At 37.8% G+C, this 27841-nt stretch overlaps 2 protein-coding genes across 2 annotated transcripts in view; one reads left to right on the plus strand and one right to left on the minus strand.

Moving 5' to 3' along the window:
* The window catches only part of Ubr1 (Ubr1 ubiquitin ligase), a 134732-nt gene that overhangs the window by 39347 nt on the left and 67544 nt on the right, over window positions 1-27841 (plus strand). The window lies entirely within an intron of this gene.
* Window positions 402-7483, minus strand: LOC145984865 (tetratricopeptide repeat protein 36-like). Its single transcript, XM_083118240.1, has 3 exons — window positions 7450-7483; window positions 4800-4982; window positions 402-634 (listed from the first exon to the last, which is right to left on the minus strand). Exons 1-3 carry the CDS (start codon window positions 7481-7483, stop codon window positions 402-404), a joined length of 450 nt encoding a protein of 149 aa, XP_082974366.1.

Raw genomic sequence — 27841 nt, forward strand, 5'->3', positions numbered from 1 at the left:
TGGTCACTAAAGCCAGAGGGCTCAAGATCAAACACTGATGAAGTTATAGGTATATCATGTCTTAGTTCCATTATCCATCTTATAAGTTCATTATTGATCCGCATGACCATGATTAACCAGAGACGTAGAAAAGCAAAAGAAAATAACCAAAATGGAAATAAAAAGACAATGTATCAAAATATTCACCCACCATGCTGGTCTGTATCTTCAATTTTTATCTTCACTCTTGTCTCCTATTAATAAGTTAGATTCATTTATGTTATTTACGTTTTGTTTGTGTTTCAACTTAAGTCTCTGTCTTGTGTATAATTACCTACCTTTGTGAGTATATAAATTTTATATTATTACCATGTTGAAAAATTCGTGTCAAAAATGAAGGCATCATATTGCATGCAGGAAACTTATACTATTATACTGCACAATTCAACCACTGAAAAATGTGTAAATAAAATATTACATACTTGAGCTTTAGCAAATTCACTTCCTAACTTCGCAGCTGCTTCAAAGTCCATTCTTGCCTCATCCTCTTTCCCTTCCTTTCGATAAATAAGGCCACGTTGACAGAAGGCTTGACGAGCCGCGTATCCTTTGCCTTCACTCAAGAGCAAGGCATTGTGCAAGTCATTAAGGGCTTCTTCATATGTAAGAAAATGAATCATATTTCACTACATTGCTATTTGTGTGCAGTGATAAAAAAAAAATGTTCATTGATGTTTAGCTGGAAACTACCGACCTTGCTCAATTATATGGCAAAATAATTTATGACCTTGGGTGTAAAACATGGTATTGTGACATTTTGGTTATTTCAGAGTTCATTAAGAAAAAAGGTTATTAGAAGCTATACTGTAGATAAATTGTTTTTGTGTTGTGTTTACTAATTTCAGAAGGCTCTACTGAGTCCATCACAAATTGTATGGCATGGCAATTTCACTTGAAAATTGAAGGATGGCACATTTTAATTTGTAACTCAAAAATGAACAAAATGTCACTTACCATGTTTTACACCCAAGCCCTTCAATTCTCATTGGGGACAGAAGTCCCTTAGAAATAGAATCTTAAAAATTTATTTTTATGAAAAAATATATGGGGCAGGGATGGCGACAGGGGTGGGCAAGCACCCACCCAAAAATTTCTGTGCCCACCCAATCAAATTCACTAAGTACATATACTTAAAGATATGTGAATTTTGCAATAAATAAGTGTATTCTGGTGTTCATTAGATGTATATTTTACTAATGAATATTATCTATACTAGAAATGTTCACATAAAAAGCTCATTTAACTTTGTCATTAGAAAGCAAAAGGAATTACTAGAGATCTTGAAACAAGAAAACTGTGACCAATTGAATACTTCTATGATTAGAAGCAGCTAGTGGGCTTAGGAGGTGCAAAATTATGCAGGGTATGGTCAAAATTAGATCAGGATTTAGGGTGAGCTTGACAGCTGCAGCTCCGGGCCTTCACTGGGGAAAAAACTGCTTTGAAAAGTACCACATAAAGAAAAAAATTAGGTACTTTGGATGTGATGAAAAATGAAGAAATAACTAAACACCTCATGTAGCTTGGCGAAAGGTCATAACTGAAACTGTGGAGGGGATTGGGGTGGGATCTTGGTGTTGTAAACTCCGGATCTTCACATATATAAATCCCGGCCTGCATATGATTAAAATGATTTCTAAATAAAGAAACAAAAACCTCAGCGTTGTTTCCTCCAGCAACACAATAAATTATTTTGACTTTTTAATTAGGTCTACATTGAAATCCCAGAAGGGTCACTTTCTTTATTTCATTACAATTTTTATATGTATGTTTTTATTTTACATACCTGTTATTTTCAAATATCTACTAATAAATATTGATAAGAAGCAATCACAATATCCACTACAATACCGAGGTATATTAATTTTGATGTAACAGTTATGTGGTTTTTGGCCCAGTGGCCGTGTGGTTAGCACATCGCGCTGCGATGCCAAGGGTCCCGGGTTCGAATCCCGCTCGGGCTTGGTTGTTTGTGAATGCCCATTCATCAATTTCATCACTCATCCCTATCTTCGCAAATTAGCCAAGAGGCACAAAACGCGAAGTAAAATAAACTAAATCAATCAATCAATTATGTAGGTTTGGAAAAAGCAACAGAAATATTGAATTGATAATGGGTGGCTAATTCTATTTAGAAATCCTAGTTCTACACATAAATTTTGCCTATCAGTTACGTAATCATGCGATCTTTCTTGTGATTAACTTACGTAGAATTACTCGTAAAAGAAGAAGGGGTTGGAAGGCTTTGTTTTGAGGGCGTCAGAGAACTAATCAATCACGATGAGAATGGTTTAAACTTTAGAAGCATCAGAGGTTTAGCCGAAAAGGTCAACAGAATCTGTAGATGCAGATGAAGTAAAGAAGAGAAGGTATGTCACGAAGTATCCATAAGAAAATTTTGTTCATTTGTTTTCAAGTCGAATTTTATGCTCAGATAGCTAATCGGGACTAAACCTACAGTTTAAAGTGGAGTCCGGACCAGTGTGCATTGTGCTTCCACCAGGGGAGGGGGCAGTAGAAACCAGAACCTCTTCATTATAAGGCGACAACATTATGCCATTGGAGAAAAAAAATAGAGAAAGAACTCACAGGGAATGTGTTATATTATCACCATAAAAGATGTGTTCATTGAGGTGGGTGTATTGCCAGAGACAAATATTTGGGACTTTCGGAAAACAACGTTATTGTTCCACGGTGTTAGCTGCCTTGATCCAACAATGAAACACTGTGAAATTGAAACTACATCCTCAACTTTCGAAGTGGTATGAACTAATGAAACTCCACTTTTGGAAGAATAAGTTGTTGCTGATTCGACTGATTTGTTCTACGAGAATTCACTTTCCTGCTAATTTTGGCTGTGATTAGATGAAAGTGACGAAGGAGGGAAAACATTTACACGCAGACATTAAAAATACAACCCCCCCCCCCCCCCCCACACACACACACAAATTATTATTTTGACTGTGGTTCGCCTGCAAAATTAAAGTTTCCAGGGTATACTGTGCAGGATAGAGGTTGACATTTGAGCGCTTTCGAAAAGGTCACGCATACACCCCAAGTCGTCTGTGAAAAAGAGATGAATTACCGGGTATAGTGATCAATTTCGATGAATTCCTTGTGTCCAAAATCACATTCCTCAAAATGCAAACTATTTGTTATCTCAGTGCATGTGTTCATCTAACCATACGTGTATCACTTCTCCCGCATGAGTAACGAAGACTTACTTCGGGAAACGAATAACAACTTAGCTAACAGATTTTTCAATGTTACTTGATTATTAGCTTTGGATGATATTTTGTCAAAATAGCCTTTCATAAACCTGGGGATACTTTATGCAGAATATTTGTTTTTCCGTGTGTGTGTGTGTTTACATTCCCAATAAGACATTAATTTTTTATCCAAATATCCAGTGGCGGCAATTAGGAGGAGCGGGAAAAGTGATCATTAACCACCAAGTTTCAGTCAAAAACTCATATGATGAAAATAATATGATCAGGAACATGCATTTAAATTACGAAAAAGTAATTTAATCCTTCACCATTGTCTACCATCACAATTTCTATCACTGTCGCCTAATATATAAAGTGGAGTAGGTATATGTGCCTTGTAATTTTGCACTTGAAGGACAAAATATGATGCAACCAATTCACATTTATTTCGCTCCATTGACATGAAGGAAAGAATGTGATTAGAATGTATGGCTGCGCACACACAAACACTTACCTTGAAATAATTGTGTTCATCGGAGATAGAAAAGTGGATCAAGATGCGAGAATAGATTAGAAAAGTAAGAGGAAAGACACCAAACACACACACACACACACACATACATGTGATGTGTGTGTGCATGGCAGTCAAGAGAAACATTTGAAGAATGGAACTTGAGAAAGTGAAATGGAGAAAGAGGTAACAAGCTGAGAAAGAAAGCTATAAGAAGGCATTAGGGAGTAAAACGGAAAAAATGAAAAGGAGAGGGAAAAGAAGTGAAGGTAAATCGGGAGTGTAAGAGAGAAGGGGATACATATGCATGTATGTCGTACATATATGTGTCTTATATGCATATATATATATATATATATGGCCTTACATTTATACCTGCCCACCCTAATCTATCAATATACAGCTTCTGCCCAGCCGGTCGAAAATTTCTGGCACCGCCCCTGATATGGGGAATTTACATTTACATTTACATTAGTATTTGGCACTAAAAAAGGCAGAATTTTAGAAATTATATGATGAGCAGGTTCTCTCAGGCTATTGACCAGGTGAGGTGGTCATTAACCCCAGAGAATCTTGTTCATCAAGTCACAGGATAGCAATATCAGATCGATAAAAATCATTTATCAAATTAATTAATGTAACCATTATCAGATTATAATCACTATCAGCTTCATAGTTATTGTGCTTTCTAGCTTCTTGTGGAATATGTTTTGAGATTGCTAATTCTTTAAATAAGTGGAATGAAACTAAAAATCTAAGTATAAATGGTTATTTCTGACAACTTCTTGATCCGTGCACAGTGCCTCAATTAAAGAACCATTAAGTGAATTACCGAGTAATACATACAGTTTAGAACAATTACGTCTAAAAGTAAAATTATTTTATTATAAATATGTAGTGAATAATGAGTAAAATACTTTCTAGCAATTTTGGTTACTGAATATCTTAATTTTGACATTCGTAAGTTGAAAAGCGTTATCTTAAAATATTGCTCAAAATATTCACATAGCATGATGCCACAAATTTCTCTCCACAATTACCTGGTATGCTTCCTATAAGCCTGTATGCCTGTGCTCTGTTGTTGTAGCATGATGGATTCTTTGGATCCTGTTCAATGGCCTTGGTGAAAAAGTTTACTGCTGCCTCCAAGTTCCCATTTTCTGCTGCTCTTACCCCTTCGGCCTCAAAGAATTTCACTTCAGGTCTCACCTCTGTTGTATTATCTTAAAATTAAAAGAATTTCAAAATTAGTAACTGGTTAGGAAAAGTTTAAAAGCATATGAAAGACTTGTATAGTTTATCATTGTTTATATGATATTTTTTTATTATTATTATTTTGGACATTTATTAGGAATCAACAGTGTGAAGTGCACAATGATTTAAGTCAGTGGCGAAGCATGGTCTTATGGAGAAGGCAAACAATGCAGTACTCTGAAAGTGGGGGAGTAAATAAATTATACAGCCTGTTGCCCCAGTTTATCTAGGAAAGAAAGGGCATTTTAAATAATAATAATTATATATCCCCAAACTCCTCTTTCATCGGCCATGCTGCTTAGCTCAAAATTCTTGTCACATTATTGATATAATAAAATACTTGCTATTACTTACAGTTTCCCATACACAATTTGAAATATCCATGTTTGTTTTGGTACATTCACAACACACCAAACAAATGAGAACGCTCACTTGAACCACTCGTTCTTCCCACACAAATGGAAAATGTTCTGAAAAGCTCCGAACTAACAGAAAAATGATACCAACTTTGTTGTAAAAATTATTGCTCACGGGAGAGTAAAATAACTGACTTGAAGCTTAAGCGTTGGAAAAATAGGTCATTAGAACAGGAAGAAAATACACCGTTTTTTTTTTTTTATTTATTATTTATTTGACAATGTATCATATTAATAAAAATAGTATTTTGAGTTTGATAACATTTAGGACTTTACATTTTTGCTATTTGCAGGTCTCAGAAGAGAGTTTCATTGCTTTCTTGACATAAGTGTTATCGAAAAAATATCAGTTTATTGTATTTGTTTGTTTGGAAACTCGCAATAAATATCATCTAAATTATTTGGTAGTTGTCAACACTGGCGTGTCATCGCAATTTCAGATGAGAGAGGTGTGAGGTGGACAACAGCCAGCTGTTCTGCAGAATCCAGCACGCTCTAGTGCCGGGGCCAATATATTTGTCTTTAAAGAAAAACCTGAACGTCGACATTATTGACATGTTTTACAAATCGTGAAACTTAAAGTAATGCAAATGCTTTAAAGTACGTATGTTTACATAGAATTTGGAACAGTTATAATGATTTAGTTCAATAATTCGAGATTGTGTTAACACTTATATGCTTTCTGCTAGTAGTGTCTGCTGTCTGCTTGGCTCGACTGTTTTTGAGAGAAGCCGAAAAGCTCCGAAAAGCATAGCTTTTATTAGTGGTTTAGGGGCTGTACCTTTACCAGCAAATATACTTCGCCATATGATACCTCAGGAGCGTTAGTTTCCCGCATGGTGGCTGCAAGCAGAGAGTTTGGTGTATATCTGGGAGAAGGAAGAAGGGTGGGACATTTCCCAAGGAAACACATGAATTATTACCATGTAGAAAAATGGAATTAGAAACTAGAACATCCAATATGATGACCTGGAAATTCAAATTGGTGGAAAATATATATATATATAAAAGCAGTGGTATGCACATAAAGCATTGCCTGGCAAATTGTCCATTGAACGCTGAATGCATTGTCCAACAAACTGGCTGACAACCATAAGAGAAAAATGAGTAAACGTGGAGCTGGACTTTTTTGCCTGGTTATATGCATGATGATGCAAGACCAGTCAGCCAGTTCCTCAAAACAAACAAAAACCACATGAATTATGTCAGCCAAAATACATATTTTGAATATTATTTGGAACTTTTTCACCTACGATAGGTCACGCTCACTCGAGTCACACCATCAGCCACTATTTCGGTACAGACAACCACTTTCAGTATTCTTTGTTTTTTTGTATTTCTAGATCTTTTTATATTATTTTCTCATTAATACATGTATTAACTTTTTATTAATCTAGTCATCTGTTTGTTATATTCTACATATTTATTACATTTTTGTTTCAACATGTTAATTTGTTTTCAGAATTTAAACACACATGAAGAAAAGTTACATTGTTGAAAATAACTTTAATCCTGAAGCTAATCTGCTCTTACTAGACATTACACTATGCAGTTACCGCAGACTGTGACAGTGTGTTCACCACATACATATTGCCTCTGTGCATTTGGTGGAACTAGCAGTTGTTTTCCTATTCTTCTTTTTGGGTCAGAGAGCACATGTGATTCACTTGTTGTTCTGGTTTGGTTGGTGGACTGGTTCAGGAAGCTGGAGAATCTGCCTTATCTTCATCTTCAGATCATTGGGTATGCTTGTGATGGCAAGTCTCACATGCAAATGGTTACTCGTTAGCTCAAACGCCAAAGATTTCAAGAACTTGATTCATGACATCTTCTCATTTGTATTCAGTTTGTAGATGATTTGTCCGTTTATAGCACCTACGTCCAGGAGAGTAAAGAAGATTCTCAATGGTCACCGGCAGCAAATTCTAGCAACGATGTATTGTGCCTTCAATTGGTCTACAACGTCTATGCCGCTTTTTGTGTTGTTTTACGTGGTGATGATCTCTGGTTTTCTTGTCACCCATAGCTTGATCTATCTCATCCAAATCATGCATGCTGAAAATGAGGATGATGTTCCTGTTCTTTCTTGGGACATAGGAAACAACCATACTATCTTCACCAAAAGCAATGAGACTACTGTTCACTGGACGATTCTTGGTGTTTACTATTTAAGGAGGCAGCTCAGTCTTATTCTTTCTGATTGTCCCAACGACTGTCAAATTATGAGTAGGAACAAGTTTCTTTACCAGAGACACTGAAGAAAACCAATTGTCCATGGTCACATTTCTTCGTGAGCCCTTGATAGACTCTACTAGTCTACCCACAATACTTTCTGCACTTGTGCCAACAGAAAATAGTCCATCTGGCTGTTTATGTTTACTAACAAACACTTCTATTTTTGAAGTATAATACATCCTTGTGTCTAGCATTGCAAAAATTTTGAGTCCATATTTCTCAGGTTTTTTAGGCATGTATTGCCGAAAACTACATTTTTTCACGGAATATGACTAACATTTCATCAACAGTGACATATTGCCCAACTCTATAGTAATGAACACATCATTGTACGAAGTCATCGAAAACTTTTCTTATAGGTGCAAACTTGCACAGGGCTTTCATAGCTTCTCTTGTCCTAGCATCATCGAAGCGAAGAGCTCTTAGCACTAACAAAAGTTGTCTGTAGCTCAAAACTGTCCTGAAGAACTCTGGCGCAGTTCCATCTGTGCTCCACAAATCCTCAACACGCTGGTGAGAAGACCTATCACAGCTCGAATCTCATCTGGATTTGTATCCAAAGCACAGGGATGGGGCAAGGGTGGGCCAGCACCCACCCAAAAATTCCTCTGCCCACCCCAACAAATTCAAGACGTTTAGGAAAATATGATTGCTTCAATAAGAAATATTAACTTCTTGTCTTAACTCCGTGCTATCTTATCTATTGTCCATGCTAGAAAGTGTCACAAATTATCTCGTAAGAAGTTTCGCTCATTCACTGCTTTTGGATTTATTTTACAAGGGTCGTTCAAGGTTGACCAAGACATTTATTTCTAGACAGGAAATATACATACATAGAAGCACCAAACTATGTCAGTTTTTCAAAGTTATCCCCCTGAACATCCAGACACCGTTGCCATTGTTGTGGAAGTTCCTTGATGCCTTTGGCGTAGAAAGAAGTAGGTTGGTGTCGTAACCACTGCGGGACAGCGTTCTTGAGTTCCTCATCTGTCTGGAAGTGCATCCTGCCCAAATGCTCTTTAAGAGCCCCAAACAAGTGGAAATCACTGGGGGCTAAATCTGGACTGTAAGGACTGTGTGGTAAAACCTTCCAGTGCAAGTTGGCCAGTGTTGTTTGAGTCAAATGGGCCGTGTGTGGCCTGGCATTGTCATGGAGAAGAGTGACATGTTTTGACAACATTCCAGGTCTTTTCTTCCGAACCACCCCACGTACAACACTGATATTGACTGTATGCGCTATGTCACAGACTGTTACTCGCCAGTCTTCAAGGATAACTTGCTCAACACGCACGATATTAACCGAAGTGACTACAGTTGGGCAAACATGTCCGTGTGGTTCATTTGCTACCAACTCCCGCCCTTCACTGAACTGTTGACACCATTCGTACACTCTTGCTATGACAGTGTTTGTTCACCATACTGTGCTTGCAGCCTATGCCAAATTTCAGCAGGTTTCACCTTCATCTTCACAAGAAATTTCATTATACACCGCAGTTCCACAGCAACAGATACACTACTTGCGGCCATCTTTGTTTACACTACTGCGCCAAATGTGTCGCAAAGGATCATGGTTACTCGCAAGGAATCATAGTCTGTCCTGCCAAATTAATGCAGCGCTACATTAATATTTTATGCACGAAAGTCTTGGTCACCCTTGAACGACACTTATCGTTTGAAGATTTCACCAACCGAATGCTAGCCTGTGCTGCCCATTATGCTGCTACAATGTGAAATGTTGCTCTTGATTGGCTCATTTCCAAGTGACATGTGTCGCGTGTCATTTCAGTATGCAAGTTGCCTTGGACAGAAGGACCCGTGTCACTTTGATCTAAAATCTCCTTGAGGAAACGGTTTAGTCAGAGCTTGTGTCCTTACGGTTTGAAAGGCTGCATTGATTACCAATGGCTTGCTTCCAAGCGACACTTGTGGTTTGTCGCCTCGGTATGAAATATCTCTCAGGATACTATTTATATTCTAATAACAGAGAAAAATAAACTCTAGTACACAATCCAACACCTGATGTCCAGAATCACATTGTGAAGTTTCTTCACATGCTATTTATTTATAAATTTTATTTTACTTTTCTTTCCAAATTAATGCCATTTCGTGACTGCAAATCACTCCACAAATATAACTGTTTCCATCAATTCACGTACCGCCTTTCAAGACAAACAAATCTACACAATATATTCCAAAAACTAACTAAGCCACATTACTTTCAAAAGAAAATTAGCAGCTGTGCTGATTGCACAGCCATCTATGTTGTCATCGTCTCGGGAACTAGTTTCTTGGTTGTTTTTCACACTACGTTATACAGGTTTACTAGTAAAAATACCTAAAAAGGGAGATATTACCAACTCCAATAACTGGAGAGGCATAACACTACTTTCAGTTCCTAGCAGAGTTCTAAGTAGAATTATTTTAAACCGAATTAAAGGATGTGTTGAGAAAATGATCCGGAGAGAAGAAGCAGGTTTTCGAAGCAACCGTTCCTGTATAGATCAGATAAAAACACTGCGTATTATTATAGAACAGAGTATGGAATACTTCTCTAATCTGTACCTTATATTTGTGGACTTACAGAAAGCATTTGACTGTAAATAGAATGAAAATGTGGACAATTGTAAAAGAATGTGGCATTCCAGCACATATGATTGATCTTATTAAAAACTCCTATGATGGTTCCACATGCCAAGTTGTCCATGAGGGAATACTTAGGGATCCATAACCAGTTATTTCAGGAGTAAGGCAAGGATGTATTTTATCACCAACAATATTTCTGATGGTAATTGATAAAGTAATGAAGAGGGTAACAGAAGGAAAAAGGAGAGGTATAAATTGGAGTCTCACCCAATAGCTAGAAGACTTAGAGTTTGCAGATGATATTTGTCTGCTATCTCACACATACCATAATATGGAAAAGAAATTAGAAGATTTGGATAAGGAAGGGAAAAAAGTTGGTTTTAAGATAAATAGTACAAAGACGAAATCATTAAGCACAAATGGAAAAAAGATGGAAAATTTCCAATTGAATGAGGAAAATATTGAAAAGGTTAAGGAGTTTACATATCTGGGGAGTTTGGTGACAAATACAGGGGGAACAGAAGAAGATGATAGATCAAGAATTAGGAAAGCAAATGTGGCATTTATTCAGCTATATAATGTTTGGAAAGCCAGAGAAATTTCAATAAGAAATGAGCTGCGAATTTTTGGAACTAATGTAAAGTCAGTCCTTTATGGTTGTGAAACTTTGAAAGTAACAAAGAAAATTGCTAAAGACCTACAGACTTTCATAAATAGATGCCTAAGGAAACTTCTGGGAATATATTGGCCAGATATCTCAAATGATGATCTATGGAAACGTACACAAGAGGAACCGGTGGCAATACAGATCAAAAGAAGAAAGTGGAAGTGGATTGGCCACATATTGAGGAAAGATCCATCGGCAATAGAGAGACAAGCATTGAGCTTGATCCCACAAGGACAACGTAGGAGAGGAAGGCCAAGAATGAGTTGGAGAAGGACAATAGAACAAGAAATATGGGATGCAGGAAAGACCTGGAACGAGATAAGGAAGATGGCTGGAAACATAGTCCGTTGGTGATACTTCGTTGAGGCCCTATGCTCCGTAGTGGAGTAACAGGAAATAAGTCAAATAAGTGGAAATCACTGGGGGCTAAATCTGGACTGTAAGGACTGTGTGGTAAAACCTTCCAGTGCAAGTTGGCCAGTGTTGTTTGAGTCAAATGGACCGTGTGTGGCCTGGCATTGTCATGGAGAAGAATGACATGTTTCGACAACATTCCAGGTCTTTTCTTCCGAACGGCCCCACGTACAACACTGATATTGACTGTATGCGCTATGTCACAGACTGTTACTTGCCAGTCTTCAAGGATAACTTGCTCAACATGCAGAATATTCACCGGAGTGACTGCAGTTGGGCAAACGTGTCCGTGTGGTTCATTTGCTACCAACTCCCGCCTTTCACTGAACTGTTGACACCATTCGTACACTTGCTATGACAGTGTTTGTTCACCATACTGTGCTTGCAGTCTATGCCAAATTTCAGCAGGTTTCACCTTCTCCTTCACGAGAAATTTCATTATTCACCGCAGTTCCACAGCAACAGATACACTACTTGTGGCCATCTTTGTTTACACTACTGCGCCAAATGTGTCGCAAAGGATCATGGTTACTCGCAAGGAATCATAGTCTGTCCTGCCGAAGTAATGCAGCGCTACATTGATTTATTAATATTTTATACACGAAAGTCTTGGTCAACCTTGAACGACCCTTGTACTTTACTGAGTAAGAAAAGGAAAATCGTTATAAAATATGTTGAAGCATGATGTAGTCAGGGCCGGACTGGGACACCGGCAATACCCTTCTGAAAACACACAGGTGGCAACCCCCCCTTCCTCCTCCCCAACTGCTCACAACCAGGCACCCTGTTTGGGAAAATTGCCATCTCCCTCTTGGCAGTCCCAGTTCGGCTCTGGATCTAGTTAATCCTTCTGTGGTTAGAAGTAGTGATTTATCTGGCTATACCCAAAGTGCTCGCTTTCCGAGGTGTGGAGTACAAAATCATGCAGAATGGAGCAAATATCTTAAAACAACCAAATGCGTAAATAAAATTACGTTACTTCCATATGGTATAAAAAAAACCTCGAGGCTTCCTTATCCCAGCATTTTGGGTAATGGATGTTTAATTTCGATAGTATGATATAATAATCAGAGGGTGGCAACTACATACACTGCCTTCCAGAAATTAAGCAACAACAAGAAAATGTGAGGTAAAAGAGAAAACAGTTGGAGAAAAGAGAAGAAGAGTGGTGGGCACGCTGAAAGAAAGCAACAAATGCGTTAGGGAAAACAGGTGAGTCATAAAGTACGATCATCGTGCACTCGCACGGATTTCTGGCGTACCAGGTATTGGAGTCGAAGACGCGCGTGCACGGAAGAGGTGTGTGTCTATCTGGAGAGTGCAGAGGTGAGTCAAGTGCGCGGAAAGGGTCGAATATGGCAACCAGGCATCATTTGGCTGATGAATTACGGTGGCGTGCCATCGGTAGACTAGAAGCAGGACAGCGTCAGGTCGAAGTGGCCAGGTGGCTCAATGTCGATCGTTCAGTTGTCAGCAGGTTATGGAACAAGTTCCAGAGAACGCAAAGTGCATCGCGGAGTTCAGTGGAGGTCGACCACGTGTGACATCGGTCAGGGATGACCGATATATCCGTTTGACAAGTCGGCGTAACAGGTCCGCAACAGCTACCCAAGTGCGTGCAGCGGCTATTGCTGCCACAGGACGGCCTATGTCAACGAGTACAGTACGCAGACGGCTACACGAGGGTAGGTTGTATGCCAGGAGACCAGTGTTGTGTATACCACTCACCCAGCGTCAGAAGACAGCCCGCTTACGTTGGGCACAAGAACATGTGAACTTGACACTGGGCTAGTGGCGGTCCGTTCTCTTCACTGATGAGTCCAGGTTCTCACTGGACAGTGATTCACGACACCGATTGGTCTGGAGAGAGGCAGGAACTCGTTACCATCCCTCCAATATTGTTGAAAGGGACAGATATGGTGGTGGAGGTGTGCTTGGATGGGGTGGCATTTCTATTGGTGGACGTACTGACCTTTATATCCTCCCACGTGGCACCATGACAGGTCAGCGCTATAGGGATGAGGTCCTTGCACGTTATGTGGAACCCTTCACATGAGAACGAGGTCCGGGCTTCATTCTGCAGGACGATAATGCCCGTCCCCATAGGGCAGGACTAGTCGATCGGTTCTTGGACGAACACCATATTCAATGCATGGTATGGCCATCCCGTTCCCCAGACCTTAACCCCATTGAACACATGTGGGATGCTCTGGGGAGACGTCTCGCTGGCCTTGTGCCCCCTCCACAAACACTCCAAGACCTTCAACTGTCTCTCTCCCAACAATGGACTCTCATACCCAATGAGTTGGTGGACAACCTTATTGGCAGCATGCGGCGGCATTGTGAGGCGTGCATTGCTGCGCGCGGTGATCATATCCCTTATTAGTGTCAGACAACGGTCACTTTCCATCTCCAACGTTTACCACCTGTGATGCTCCATGTGTACATTTCATTTCTTTTGCCCACGAGTGTACCTTGTTTTGTGTTTCTTCTGTTCTGTAAGGCGTGGGACACTTGTTTCTTTCGTTACAAATAAAATATGTACACCCTCCGGCCTTGTGTTTGATTCTATTGGATGATCACCATTTGTTGCTTAATTTATGGAGAGCAGTGTATATATATTTGGGGGAGGGAGCAAGATTGACAACACTATGTTTTATTTTATATGAAATGTACATAGCATAGCCTACTTCTTGAGAAATTTGGAGGGTAGAAAGGGCTTTGCCCCCCTAAAGTCGACACCTATGCTGATACGAGGGTCACTATTTATATTTTGAGCCTAACAATGAAAAAACAGGAATTTGGCATTGAAAACTAATTTATTGTTTTTCGAAGTATTCTCCTTTATGGTCAATACACTTTTGCATTCGTTCGAACCATTTGTCAAAGCAGTTTTTCCAATCTTCTTGAGACACCTACATAATATGGTTTTTGAACGCATCAATGGCGTCTTCCGCCGACGAAAATCGTTGTCCATGCAATTTATTCTTGTCATTCGGGAACAAGAAGAAGTCATTGGGTGCCAAATCAGGACTGTACGGCGGATGACCCATCAATTCGATTTTTTGACTGTTCATAAAGTCGGTTGTTAGACGAGATGTGTGACAGCTGGCATTGTCTTGATGTAGAATGATCCGATGGCATTTGTTTGTTTTCCGTATTTGACCGAAGACCTCTGGCAAACAAATTGTTGTGTACCATTCAGAGTTGACCGTTCTACGTTCCTCTAAAGGCACAGTTGCCACATGACCAGTTTTCCTGAAAAAAAAAAAACATGGTGGAACTAATGCCTATGGTTGCCTCAATCTCACAGTATGTCACATGACGATCTTGCAGTATTAGGTTTTGCACAGCATCAATGTTTTCTTGAACAACAACTGATTTTGGACGACCTTCGCGAATCTCGTCGGTGAGCGAATGGCGGCCACGATTAAATTCGTTATACCAGCGTTTCACAGTGGCAAATGATGGGGCTTCATCGCCAAATGTGGAAGTAAGTTGATCGATGCACTCTTGTCTTGATAATCCACGTCGAAAATCGTAAAAAATCATCGCACGAAAATGTTCACGAGTTAATTCCATTTTATTGTTGTCGCGCAATCTCCAAGGCAACATAAACAACACAAATGAAGCTATTTACAAAACATTTGAAGTATGTTATGGTCAATAATGCAAGACGATTCCGTGCAAACGTCAAATCGCGCCTAACTTCAATCAGTGTTGCCAAGGCTCAAAATATAAATAGTGACCCTCGTAATGGTACATACATGATTTTTTTTCCAATGGTTTTAAAGCGCTATGAACAAGAGAAGGATTGCTACGTAGCTACTACCATGATCAAATTGCATATTCTTTTTAGTCTAAATTACTTTCCACATTACAGTATATAAAAGTGTTTGTTTTCCCAAATGCATATTTTTATTAAACCCTATCGAGAAATCTCTTTCTCTGCCTTGACCAGATGAAGATTTACTTCAGTAAGTGATCACTTCCGTAATGGCATCGATTTTTCGACATTCCTTTACTTTTTACCATTTTTCTGTTATATCTTGCATGAAAATTCTTGTTTTTATGCTGGGAAAGTTTAATGCAAAATGAACAAATATTGTGCATTCCTTGTGTATAAAAAAAAATCACAATAAGACATTAATTAAATGCAAAGTACACTTATCAATTTGTAAAACCCCCTTGAGCCAAGTAAAAAGATCATTCATTGACCCTCACCCAGGAAGCAGCAGCACTCTTTCCAGTTAAAAACTCACAATATTAAAACTAAACTTCATATTGAAGATAATTCATTTGAATTATGGATAAAACAAAGAAAAATCCTCACTGTTGTCGATGTTTACACCTTCTGTCGCCATCCTTGAATGTATAATTCTTCTTTCGAAAGAAGAAAAACAAGGTAATTAGTTTTGTAAGGGGGCCTTAATAGTGGAAAATAAAGGAGGGCAGCTGAAACCTGCGCAACTGTTAAAGTCGAATTTTGACATAGCTTGCTTTCCAAATCTAAAATGCTAAAATTACATTTGAGTTTTTTTTAATTTTGTTTCAAGTAATGGGGATGACCTACAGTTTAAAGTGCAATCAGAACAACTGTATGCTAAAATTACATTTCAAATATTTTTGCTGCTAGGTGGCTTCCCTTCATTTAGCGTGAATCCTTGACCCTCTCCTAAGGGCGGAGCTGGTTTCACAAATATAAATACTTCTTGTAACCTAATAATTTTCGCTGCCTTTTACATTGGTAAAGAATTTCTTGCATAAGTTTCAAAACTTTCGCATGTTTAAACAGTACAGCCCTATTGTTACTTGTACGTTCACTCAATGAAGTAGGGGTGTAAGGAGTGACCCTTCCACATAGTACACCTAATTGTCAATCTCACTTCCACATAGTACATCCTGCACTGCATTTTGCAGACTAACAAGACTCTGACGTCTGGATCTACGGCCAGTATAATCCTCGTAGGACTGTGTGTATGTTATCCTGTGTTTTATCCCTGTTTGTACTGAGCAGGGGTGGTGCCAGAAATTTTCGACCGGGTAGGCAGAAGCTTTATATTGATCAATTAAGGTGAAAGTGATTTGAAAGCAAGGAATTCATCAAGCATAATCATCGTATCCAGTAATTTGTATCTTTTTCACAGATTATTTGTGCTGTAAGTGTGACCTTTTCGAACACACTCAAATGTCAACCCCCCTCCTGAATAGTACACCCTGGAAACTGTATTCTAGTAGGCAAATGAGTATCTGGTGCCTGTAACCGCAGTCAAGATATTCCTTTTGGTGTTTTGTGTCTCCGTGCTTGTTTGTGTTCGTCCCTTCATGAGGTTCGTCTGATTACCAGTCTCTCTCTGATAAATCCTAACGAGATATGCATCAAACTAGACACATCTATAATCCCTTATTCAACAAATGTGGAAAATCTAGGCGTCATTTTCGATGAACACCTTAACTGGGATATTCATGTACAAGAACAAATTAAAAAAGCTTACGCCGTGCTAAGATCGCTGTACAGCTTTAAAGAATGCCTAAAAACAGATATTAAAATTAGACTAATCCAATCACTTATCTTTCCTTTACTGGACTACTGCGACGTAATTTTCGGACCAAATCTATCCGTTCAAAACAAAATCAAAATCCAGAAAGTCCAAAATTCATGTTTCCGTTTCGTGTACCATATAAGAAAATACGATCATATCCTTCCAACCCTAAACGCAAACAAAATGTTGAACATGACCAGACGCCGAAAATTGCATCTGTGTTGTTTTATTCATAATCTTCTACAAACCAAAACACCTAGAAGCCTATTCCAGAAATTAAAATTCAGAAGGGAAATACATGATTACAAAACAAGGGGAAAATCGAAACTTGAACTTCCAAAGCACACACTAGTGCTTTTCGAATCATCATTTACGTATTCAGCTGCAAGAGCGTGGAATGAACTTCCTCCTTCCATGACGTCACTCACTAATCGCAACAAATTCAAAGACAATCTAAAAACTCTATTGTTAAATGAACAATATCTGTGTTCCAGCACTCACGAATAATAGCTCGCATATCTGAACCAACTTCCTAATAACAAGTATTTTCATCTTCATTTTTTTTTTTTTTTTGCTTGTTTACTTTTCCCCTTACATGTTGCCAACCCTTAACAATATTTTGTCCTTTCTCGCATATTAAGAACATTTATATGTTTTTTACACATAACATTAATATTAATTTGTATTATTCTTAACCATATCACACCAAGCACAATTGTGTCAATTAATTTGTGTATCCTTGTGTATTTGTTTTCAATCTTCTTCTTCTTATTATTATTTTTAATGTGTTGACGAGATTTTGTTCTCAATTTTGTATTTGTTCTTTTTGTGTCTTCTTTATGTTTCTCTTTTTCTTCCTTGTTTGTTATTGTACAAACATTTAGTAGGTAGAATGTATTTAGTATGTATATGTATCCATCGGGGTTAGGTGGTAGAACAGCCACAGGCTGAACCTCGCCCTTTAATAAAGGAAAATTGAAATTGAAATTGAAATTGAAACCTCACTGTCACCAATGGTCAAAACTAGCAGAAAATTGACTTGAAATATAATAACGAGTGAGTCAAATCAGTCTTGATTACTTTCCACAAATAGAGTATCAACAGTTCATTGCACTTCGAAAATTGAGGTAGTAATTTCAATTCCACAATGTTTCATTTTTTATCAAAGCAGATAACTCCGCTAACAACAACATTGCTTTATACAAGTGTCAAATATTTTGGTCCCTGCATGAAAGAAATAGTTTAAATCTCAGGCCAATCCATGGGCATCCGGAAGGGGGAGAGGTGACAAAGGGGATGCCCCCATGGAAAATGGATCTTACCATAAACATATTCATTACACACATGTTGCATTTCATTCACAGTAATTTATGTTAATTATTGGAACAAGAGAGCTTCAATTTTAATCAGTGTTTCATTGAGGGGGCAGCACTAGTAAGGGGGGAAATATGTCTTGTTTGCTCCCCCAGAACAAATTACCATGCTTGCCCCTCCTTGGAAAAAATTCTGCGGACATCCATGGGTCAATCATAATAATAGTGTAATCCACCTGTTAGATGGCCGCATCTTATGTTACGCTGTTAGATGGCCGCATCTTATGTTACGATAAAATGATACGGTTGATGGATTTCTTTATGTATATCGTCTCTCCGATCGCATAACGCTCTCGCCTTATAAATAAGTGGTCCTGGCTTCGATTCCCAGTGGAAGGCCAATGCACACTCGTTAAGACTGCAGTTTATAGTGACAATTAGCCTATTTGAGCATGTGGACTTAAAAGAAAAAATCACTAGTGAATTATTTGCAATTTTTTTCTTTAATTTGGCTGCCTTATTATAGGTCTCTCAGACTTTCGAATCAAGCTTTCTTTCCACCCCTTTCTTCCTCTTTTTTGAAATGCAAGTCAATCATAAGAACTGCAAAACTGATAGTAAAAATTTATATGTTGAAAGAGAACTTGTAAATAGTGCCAGCCACTAATTATGTATATCAGTTCAGGAATTCTATAGATTTTTCCAAACCTACAAAACTGTTACATCAAAATTTGGTCACCTCGGTATGGTAGTGATTGTGAATACTCGTTATTAAGTAACCGGCCCCCGTGGCAGAGTGGTTAGCACCGCACTATGACACCAGGGGTGCCAGGTTTGAATCCTGGCTTGGGTATGGATGGATGTTTGTGAGTGTCTACTCATCAATTTAATCATATCATCACTCATCCCCATCTTTGCGAATTAGCCAAAAGTGGCACAAAAAGCGAAGTAAAATAAAGCAAATCAATCAATTGTTATTAAGTAGAACAAATTAAAAATTGTTACTTTAGATATATTGCATTATTTGAAGATGACAGCTATGTAAAAAATGTGATAGAATAAAGAAAGTGGCACATCAAATTACCCACGGCATGGTTATCGCAGTGTGCTATGATGCAGGGGTCCCGGGTTCGAATCCCGGTCTGAGCATGGGTGTTTTTGTGAGTGTCCATTCATCATATCATCATTGCGATTAGCCAAAAGTGAAGAAAAGCCAAGTATTTTTTAAAAAAATTAATCCATCAAACATAAAATTCAGCATGTCTTCTTTCCTGGTAATTGTAGTGTGGACCCAATTAAAAAGGTCGATATAATTTTGTGCGTATCTGGAGGAAGCAAGGCGAAGATGATGTTTTATTTTTTTTATTGTTTATTACTTTGATCATACCCAGGCCGAAATTTATGTGGAGGGTTGGTGCTGACAACATCAAGAACTCACTCCCATCTATGCACAGTTTCAGTTAGTCTATAACCTTTAGCCCAAGTCATATCAGATGGTTAGTTATATTTTTTAATATTTTTCTACATTCCAAATATCTTTTTTTCTTCAATATATGGCTTCTTTTGAAGCAATTTTTCCCCTTTGAAGGCTGGGTGCTGCAACCCTCCAAATCCTCATAAGTTCTGATTAACTCTTGATCAGAAACCTTATAATTGTGAGTATCCCACAAAACTTACTAAGCCTGGTGATTGCTTCTAATCATAGCAGTGTTCATTAGATCACATTTTAGAAAAAGTTCTGATAGTACCTTTAGCTTTCCAATGACAAAATCAAGAAAGAAAAGCTTAAATTGATTTCAGTCAACAGGATATTTGCTCAAATTTTCGTAAACTTACTAGACAAAAGTTTTGCCAAATGACATCAAAGCTTGGTATGGAATGAAGCTAGTGAACTTTCAAGTATCGACAATATTCACAAGTAAAATATTTATGGAGTGAGAACCAGCCTATACTTAAAGAACCATTTACATTTCTTAATTGTATATATGTATTGAATTTGATTGGGTGGGCAATCGGGTGGGCACTTGCCAACCTGTGCCCACCCCTGTTGCCATCCCTGGTACTGAATGCCCCTTTACAGCCTCAGCTTTTAACTGAATTCAGAATATTTTAGTCTCTGACATTACAGTTGTGTTATTAGTTATATTTTAGATAAGGTAAGGGGCTGGACCCTGTATCATATGATGAATGCAAAATAGCCTAAGTGCTGACGCACCCAAAATTTAAATTCAATCGATCAAACCTAATAAAGTAGTGTGTGGTAAATTACTTCTTAACTTAAAGGGATAAGACTATAATATATCCACTACACAAACTGAAGTACACAGTGAACAATTGAAAGCATGGATAGGCAAATACAATGAAAAGAAGGGGCACCCAAATGAGAGAGAAGTAGAGAGATTATATCAAGCAAGACTGACACAGGAAAGACAGAAGAAATAATAGAGAGGGGGAAACCTGAGCAGCAGCAGATATCTGAGGGGTCAAGACAGGCACGTACCCAGGGGAAGCGCTAAGAAGGCTGAAATCCTAGAAATATCTAATATAAATAGTGTATAGTGGTAATTAATTTTACTTCCTTAGCAGGATCAACGTCTGTTGTAATATAGTGAGGAATTCATCTTCAGGGCTTCTACTCTCCAAATGTTTTCGATTTTAGATGGTGGCTGCTGAAAAAGGATTAGCCCCCTCTTCTCCCTTTCGAAATAAAATCCTAGCTAAGGGCCTGGACCAAAACCTGCAAAGTGTTTTTCAATAGATGACTGCATCGAGCCCCTTCGCCACCTTTATCTAGAGTGGAGTGATTAGAGAGAATTCAGATGAGAAATTGATTAGAAGAATTTATGAAAGGATTATAGGCAAGCACATGTGTTTGCGAGAAAGAGAGAGAGAGAAGGGGGAACTCAAGCAGAGTACAAAGGTAAGTACAGGATAAATAAGAAAATGTACACCAGCAAAAAGAAATGGGGAAAGAAATACAAAGGAAGTCAGGGGAGAAGGGAAGGGGTGGAGGGAGAGAGAGAATGCATGTTTGTGAAACTCATCTATACTTTGTATCTGCCCACCAGAGGTGCCAACTTAAGATAAATTTTGGGGGGCAAGATAGGCATAAACAATACTTTATATATGTAAATATACATAAAAATGTGTCCTTACGTGACTTTGGTGGGAAAGGGGGGGGGGGGCAGAAAGTGCCTTGGCCCCAAAGTCGGTGCCTATGATGCCCACCCTAATTTATCAATACATGGATCCTGCCCACCTGGTCAAAATTTTCTGACGCCGACCATGCCAAAACATCTCTCTCTGCTGTAATTTTCTCTGAAAAGTTTCAGCTTTGCATTAGTGTATTGCGTCATTTCTTAAATAAGTTGATCAGGGAAGAAAAGCTGGAAAACTTCGTGAATAGTTTCAGCATTTTTTGCAACACCACGGACTCCAGGTAGATGAAGAACTACATTCCTCCTCCTTCTACACCGATGTTGTGATGGGGGATGAACGTTCCACAGCGTAACTTTATCTTTTCCAAGATACTGCACCCTAAGATATTCTAAATCTTTATCCTGGTCTTCCTTGTCCTCTGCTGATACTTTCAGAAGCACTATCATGGTAACTATTTTCTGCTTGGTGGACATCTGAGTCACCAGAGTATTCCAAATCAGAAGGGAACTGTAAATCCACCTGGTCGTCTGTGGCTTCTTCCAGCCACTCGCTGATTAATTTATCTGTATTAGACATTTTTAGAGTATTCACAAGATAAAATCAACTAAAACCACTCAGACACTTCTCACACTGCCTATTTACAGGACACAAAAAAGATAATGAGACAAGAACTCACTAGAAATCACCAGGGGTGCCCATCCCCCCCAAGCCCAATGGTGCAATCCCCCCCAAATCTCGTCATGCGTTCCCCCAAATCGTGGTAATCCACATGAAGTATTTAATTACGATAGCGTGTCTACTGAAAGTAACGTTTTTTTAAGCTTTATCCTCCTTAAACAGAGGTTTCCATCCTCCAGCTAGACCATGGATGCATTACCCCTCAAAATATTTTGGTGAATACGTAATAATTCATTTCATTTTAATACAATAGCCTGTTAAACTGTTCATATTTGTTAATGGTTCAAATTTTCGAAATAATGGAAACCTAGCAATCTCAAGTGTCATAATTATATAAATATGTATTTAAACAGTGTTTGTAGTTGGAGAACAAGATTTCAAGAACCCAAAATTTGGGTATTTAACACAAAGTCTTATACAACTTAAGATCGAAAATTACAGAACCCTAGCTAGAAATTCCTAAGGCCATAATGAGAATATAATAAGGTGTCTCCTTCAAAGAACTCACCCTTTCTGCTTGGGGTAATTACATTTTTTTTAGTAATCCATGGCAATAATTACATGGATTTCATCTGAAGTGCAGATTTTACTTGCTAAAGCAAAATTACCCTGGAACACTAAGTTAGAAATGCGAATTTGACACTATTTATTGACATTATCGAGTAATGTGCAAGGCGTTACTTAGGCCAGTCAACAAGGGATGATTTTGGGATCCAATAAGGAAAAAAATCAGGGAAAGCTGGAACAAATTTTGTTATCTTCCTAAAAGGATTCTTATCAAGATATTAATTTTGCACCCCTGTACCACTCGGGATGGTGCCCAAAATCAGTTTTTTTGCAAATATCTTGCTTGGAAAGCACTTTACAGCAAAAGAGGTTAGGATGAAAAATAATCTACATAAAATTCTCTACAAAAAAGGTTATGTGCATTTGTGTTCTAAGAAGCACCGTTAGGGTGCTAGATGAGCGAGTAATTTCTCTTATTTTTCTCCACTCTATTTTGCAAGAGCGAAAGACAAGGAAACTTTCTTACAAGGTAACTTGAGGGCTTATTTTTTATTAAAATACCTATTCCAAATGTATGAGCCGTGGTAGCTCAGTCCTGTCGACCTCCGTAGCGGAGTGGTTTTCACAGCAGGCTGCAATGCCAGGGGCCCCGGGTTCGAATCCCAGCTAGGACATGGATGTTTGTGTATGTCCGTAAAGAGAAAAACCTAGAATATTAGTAAAAAGTTATATGTGTGAAAGTTGAGAAAATGGCGAATGATGGGGAATACTACCGCATAGGAGTATTCCTTAAGAAGAAAAAAAAAGAGTTCTTAGGGCATCTGACCACCACGCGAGACCTCTGAGTTCGATCCCCGGCGGAGGAGAACAGATTTTTTCTACCTGTTCAAGCGGCTCCAGCACCCACACAACGTTGTATAAAGTTGGTTACCTGGAGGAAACTGAGGTTAAAGGTAGCTAGGGGCATGGTGCTGATCACATCACCCCCACCTTCGGCCGTGCTCAAGAAAGTGTGGGGCCCTAACTCCACACCCCTCAACTCCAAACCTCTGCGTGAGACGGAACAGAATTGCGTGGTGGGGGAAAAACTACTGTAGCTATTAGCCGTTTACAGGAGCTTGTAGTGCTTCGTGCCCCCCACCCGCTTTATCCCCTTCTCTACTCTAATGCGCGGCCTTTCTCCAGAGATTCCCCGGACAGAGTATAGAACAGTTTTGAACAAGTTAATCTTTGCAATGTTCACAGATCACTGAACACTTTAGCCCAATTTTCTACAGCTACAAGGCCCCTTGTGGAACTTTGAAGGCGTTCACAGAATATAATGCAAAGAAACTCTGACGGTGCAGCTTCCTTGTCTGTTGATACCATCTGTGAAACTTTCAGAGAGTGGTTCATAAAGGAGCATAAAGAGAAGGCTTTTTGGTTTTCCACATCCCTACCTCATCAGCTACAATGGGTATAAGACAGTTTGTACTGTGAATAGGTCTTGTGATTTTTTAGTAAAATAATATTTTAAATAAAAACTCTGAATCAACTGGATACAATACATCTCTGATTTTCACTTCAGAAGTAACTGATCCAGTGATTATCTCTCTTATTTAGTTCGAACTTGACATTTGCCAAATGCTCAACATTGAAGACATTCCAACATCATGAGCAGCCGAAGGATTGGTTTTCTTGTTTCCTGTTAATCCTGTAATTATTGAGTTTATACCATCAAAACCAGGGAATTATGGGTAAGAGAGAAATACTGTCATTGACAAAAGAACTGGAAGTCTTTGCTTATCCCGTGATATAAGAGACTTTCGTACATTGACCTGCAGCTCATCTATTTTATCTCTGAACTAGTAGGCATGCCAAAAATCCACTTGGTTAGCATTGAGTCAGTCACTTCTCGTCCATCCCCCACAACTCTTCATGGGGCACATCACGGCTCAGTCGTCATATCTGACCAGATCAGAGCAAAACTTTTGTGATCGTGTTATTGTGGTTTGAGTTATCGTTTTAAGTCTACTGTATGTACGAATACGCTAATCGAGACTGGACCCACAGGTCAAAATGGACTCCAAACCACCAAATGTGCCTCCACCGGGTATTGAAACAGACTCCTCGATTAGATTGGCATTTTATTGTTAAATAGCCCTTTTGGGCAAAGTCAACATGTTCCTTTGGAGACTTTCCAACCAAACATATTATCTCCCGCACACAATAAACTGACATGGTGCAAAGCACAGGGGAGCACTTTACCTTTTTTTTTTTTTTTACCTTTTTACACACTTAAACAATTTTCTATAAAGTACTGCATGCAATGATAAAAGCAATTTTACCATAAATGACACTCTTAAAGAAAGAACAAATGTAATAAGTCCAGTTTTATAGAAGAGATATACTGCAAAACATCATGTAACAGGTGCTTTCTTGAGTTCCGCTTTCAAAACGGGGTGGGAAAATTACCTCAACTTTCTTGCTCATCTAGCACCCAAACGGAGCATCCTAGAAGAAAAATGCACAGAACATTTTTTTTAGAGAATTTTATGTAATTGGGTTATTTGTCATCATAACCTCTTTTACTGTAAAGTGCTTTCCAAGTGAGATAATTGCAAAAAAACTGATTTTGGGTGCCATTTTTCAAAGATTGCGTCCAAATCCGGTGTGGTACAGGGGTGCAAAATTAATATGTTTTAAAGAGCCCTTTTAGAAAAATAATAAAATTTGTTCCAGCTTTCCCTGATTTTTTTCCTTATTGGACCCCAGTAGTTGGGATCTACGATAGTGGCTGTTGCTATTTAATATTCGCAATTAATTTGCACGTACTTATAACTAATTTGCACGGGTTTTAATTAATTTGCACGTACTTTGAACTAATTTGCATGTACTTAGAATACTTTACATTTATGTATTTGCATTTTTATAACTTTTATGAATATATAATTATTTATTTTATGAAAAATATGTATATAGAAGGTAATTAGAGGTACTAAACGCTATGCATATGTTTTTATATTCATTACTGCAAAGTATGTAATGTATCAAACGATAATATTAATGTTTATAATATTGAAAATAAGTTTTTATGGTTTATGAACCGCTATGAAGGGTGGTAATGGTACGAAAGAAGACGGTCCCGGTACTCGAACCTGCGATATGCAACGGTAATAAACGGTTAGGCCTATAGTGTACAATGTATGTAATAATGTATGTTATTATGTTATGAAAGACGATGGTACGACACGCTAGACAGAATACGGTCTTTGAATCTCAACTCCGCGCAGGTAGAGGAGAAAGGAATTTGGGAGATGTGCGGTCAAGGTCAAATGACGTCAGAACGTCAGAACAAAGAAGGAACCTGATTCACCAATCAGAGATCGCGTCGGTAGATTTTCAGAACCGGTTTTTCCAAGGTTAACCAGTACGCAAGAACAGGGGAAAGCTATGCAATACTGTAGGGCAGGGGAGGGATTGAACCAGACAACAAAGGATGTCTGGAATGCGCAGCAACGGTCAAATTTCTGAAGCTATGCGTTGCTTGTAGAACCGGTTTCCGCCGCCAATTAATATTCAGCTCAGGGTTGCCCCAAGGCACAGGACGCTTTAGCGCGTCGTTTTAGGCTAGAACGCTTGCATGTCAGAACAGGTTTCTGTCTAAGTAAGCCAAGTTTGCCCAGAACACAAGAAAAAAAGGATTTTTGGATACCCAATTAGATTGGAGCGAGAACTTTAATTTGAACAAGGAGAACGAAGCGTAAGGGTTTATTATCTGTACTAGGAAGAAGGGAGAGCTATCAGGGACTGGGCCTACAGTTTTCACTATTTGCTTTTATCACGGGGTATCGAACCTAGGACCTATTGATTATTGACTTAGGTAGTAAATTTATGTTACTGTGTGCTATTTAACATAATATTGAGTTTATTTTTACCAAACTTTGACTTTATGTCAAACATTTTCCCAGCTTATTTTTATTATTACCAAAATAACACTATTTATACTATTCAGGAAAGACTTTTAGTTACATTTTCGACACACAAAGTGTGTGTTCTCAACTTCTATCTGTTTATTTCACAAGTTTAGCCTAATATTTACTCAAATAACACAATTTCAGCTGTTCAGGCAACATTTTTTATTATATTTTGGACTCGCAAAGACATTTTTTCAATTTTTAACTTATTATTTTACAACTTTATGTTAATTTTTTTACGAAAATAACACTATTTGTACTATTAAAGCAACATTTTTTATTAAATTTTGGACTCACAAAAACATTTTTCAACTTTTAACTTATTATTTTACAACTTTATGTTAATTTTTTTACCAAAATAACACTATTTGTACTATTCAAGCAACATTTTTTATTAAATTTTGCACTCACAAAAACATTTTTCAACTTTTAACTTATTATTTTACAACTTTATGTTAATTTTTTACCAAAATAACACTATTTGTACTATTCAGGAAAGATTTTTAGTTACATTTTCGACACACAAAGGCATTTTTTACAACTTTTATCTGTTTATTTCACAAATTTATACCTATTTTTACCAAAATTACACTATTTATACTATTAAGGAAAGACTTTTAGTTACATTTTCGGCACACAAAGTTTGTGTTCTCAACTTTTATTTGTTTATTTCTCAAGTTTAGCCTAATATTTACTCAAATAGCACGATTTGATCGTGTCTTTTATTACATTTTGGACACAAACGCACTCACACACACACATCCACACACACGCACACACACACACACACAGAGAGAGAGAGAGAGAGAGAGAGAGATTTTTTCCAACTTTACAGGATTATTCTCTAGTTTACTCAAATAACACAATTTAGATGTGGTTTGAATTAAATTTTGTACGCATGAAGTGTGTTTCGTCAAGTTTTACCCTTTTATGTTACAAGTTTAGGCTTAATATTACTCAAATAACACAATTTAATCCAGTCAGGAAGGATTTGTTATTATATTTTGGATGCACAAACAGATGTTTTCAATTTTTTTACTGATTTTTTGCACTGTATGTATTAATTTTTATTTATTTTGTTTTGTATCATATATACATTTACAAATTTTTAACTTAGAGTTTAGTATTTGTTTAAATTTTTTCAAAAACACTAAAGAAAAAGTACTTTTAGCTAAAATGTAAGCCACAGAATATATATTATTATTATTATTATTATTATTATTATTATTATTATTATTATTATTATTAGGGATAACTGATTTCCACTATGCTTTTTTTGGTTCTGTATTTCTATATGTATTTATTTAGGTCAGGTTACGCCTGCTACGTAGGAAAGTTTGTTTATTTTAGAGTTTGC

This window comes from Lepisma saccharinum, chromosome 3 (assembly GCF_977018435.1).
Source record: "Lepisma saccharinum chromosome 3, izLepSacc3.1, whole genome shotgun sequence".
Taxonomy (NCBI): domain Eukaryota; kingdom Metazoa; phylum Arthropoda; class Insecta; order Zygentoma; family Lepismatidae; genus Lepisma; species Lepisma saccharinum.

Bases quoted from the DNA above. Each gene is read 5' to 3' on its own strand.
- LOC145984865 (XM_083118240.1), bottom strand. From the start codon at position 7,483: ATGCATGATTTGGATGAGATAGATCAAGCTATGG. The intron at 4,983-7,449 runs GTGACAAGAAAA...TTTAATTTTAAG, and splicing joins TGAGATAGATCAAGCTATGG to ATAATACAACAGAGGTGAGA. The intron at 635-4,799 runs GTAATTGTGGAG...TTACATATGAAG, and splicing joins GCTTATAGGAAGCATACCAG to AAGCCCTTAATGACTTGCAC.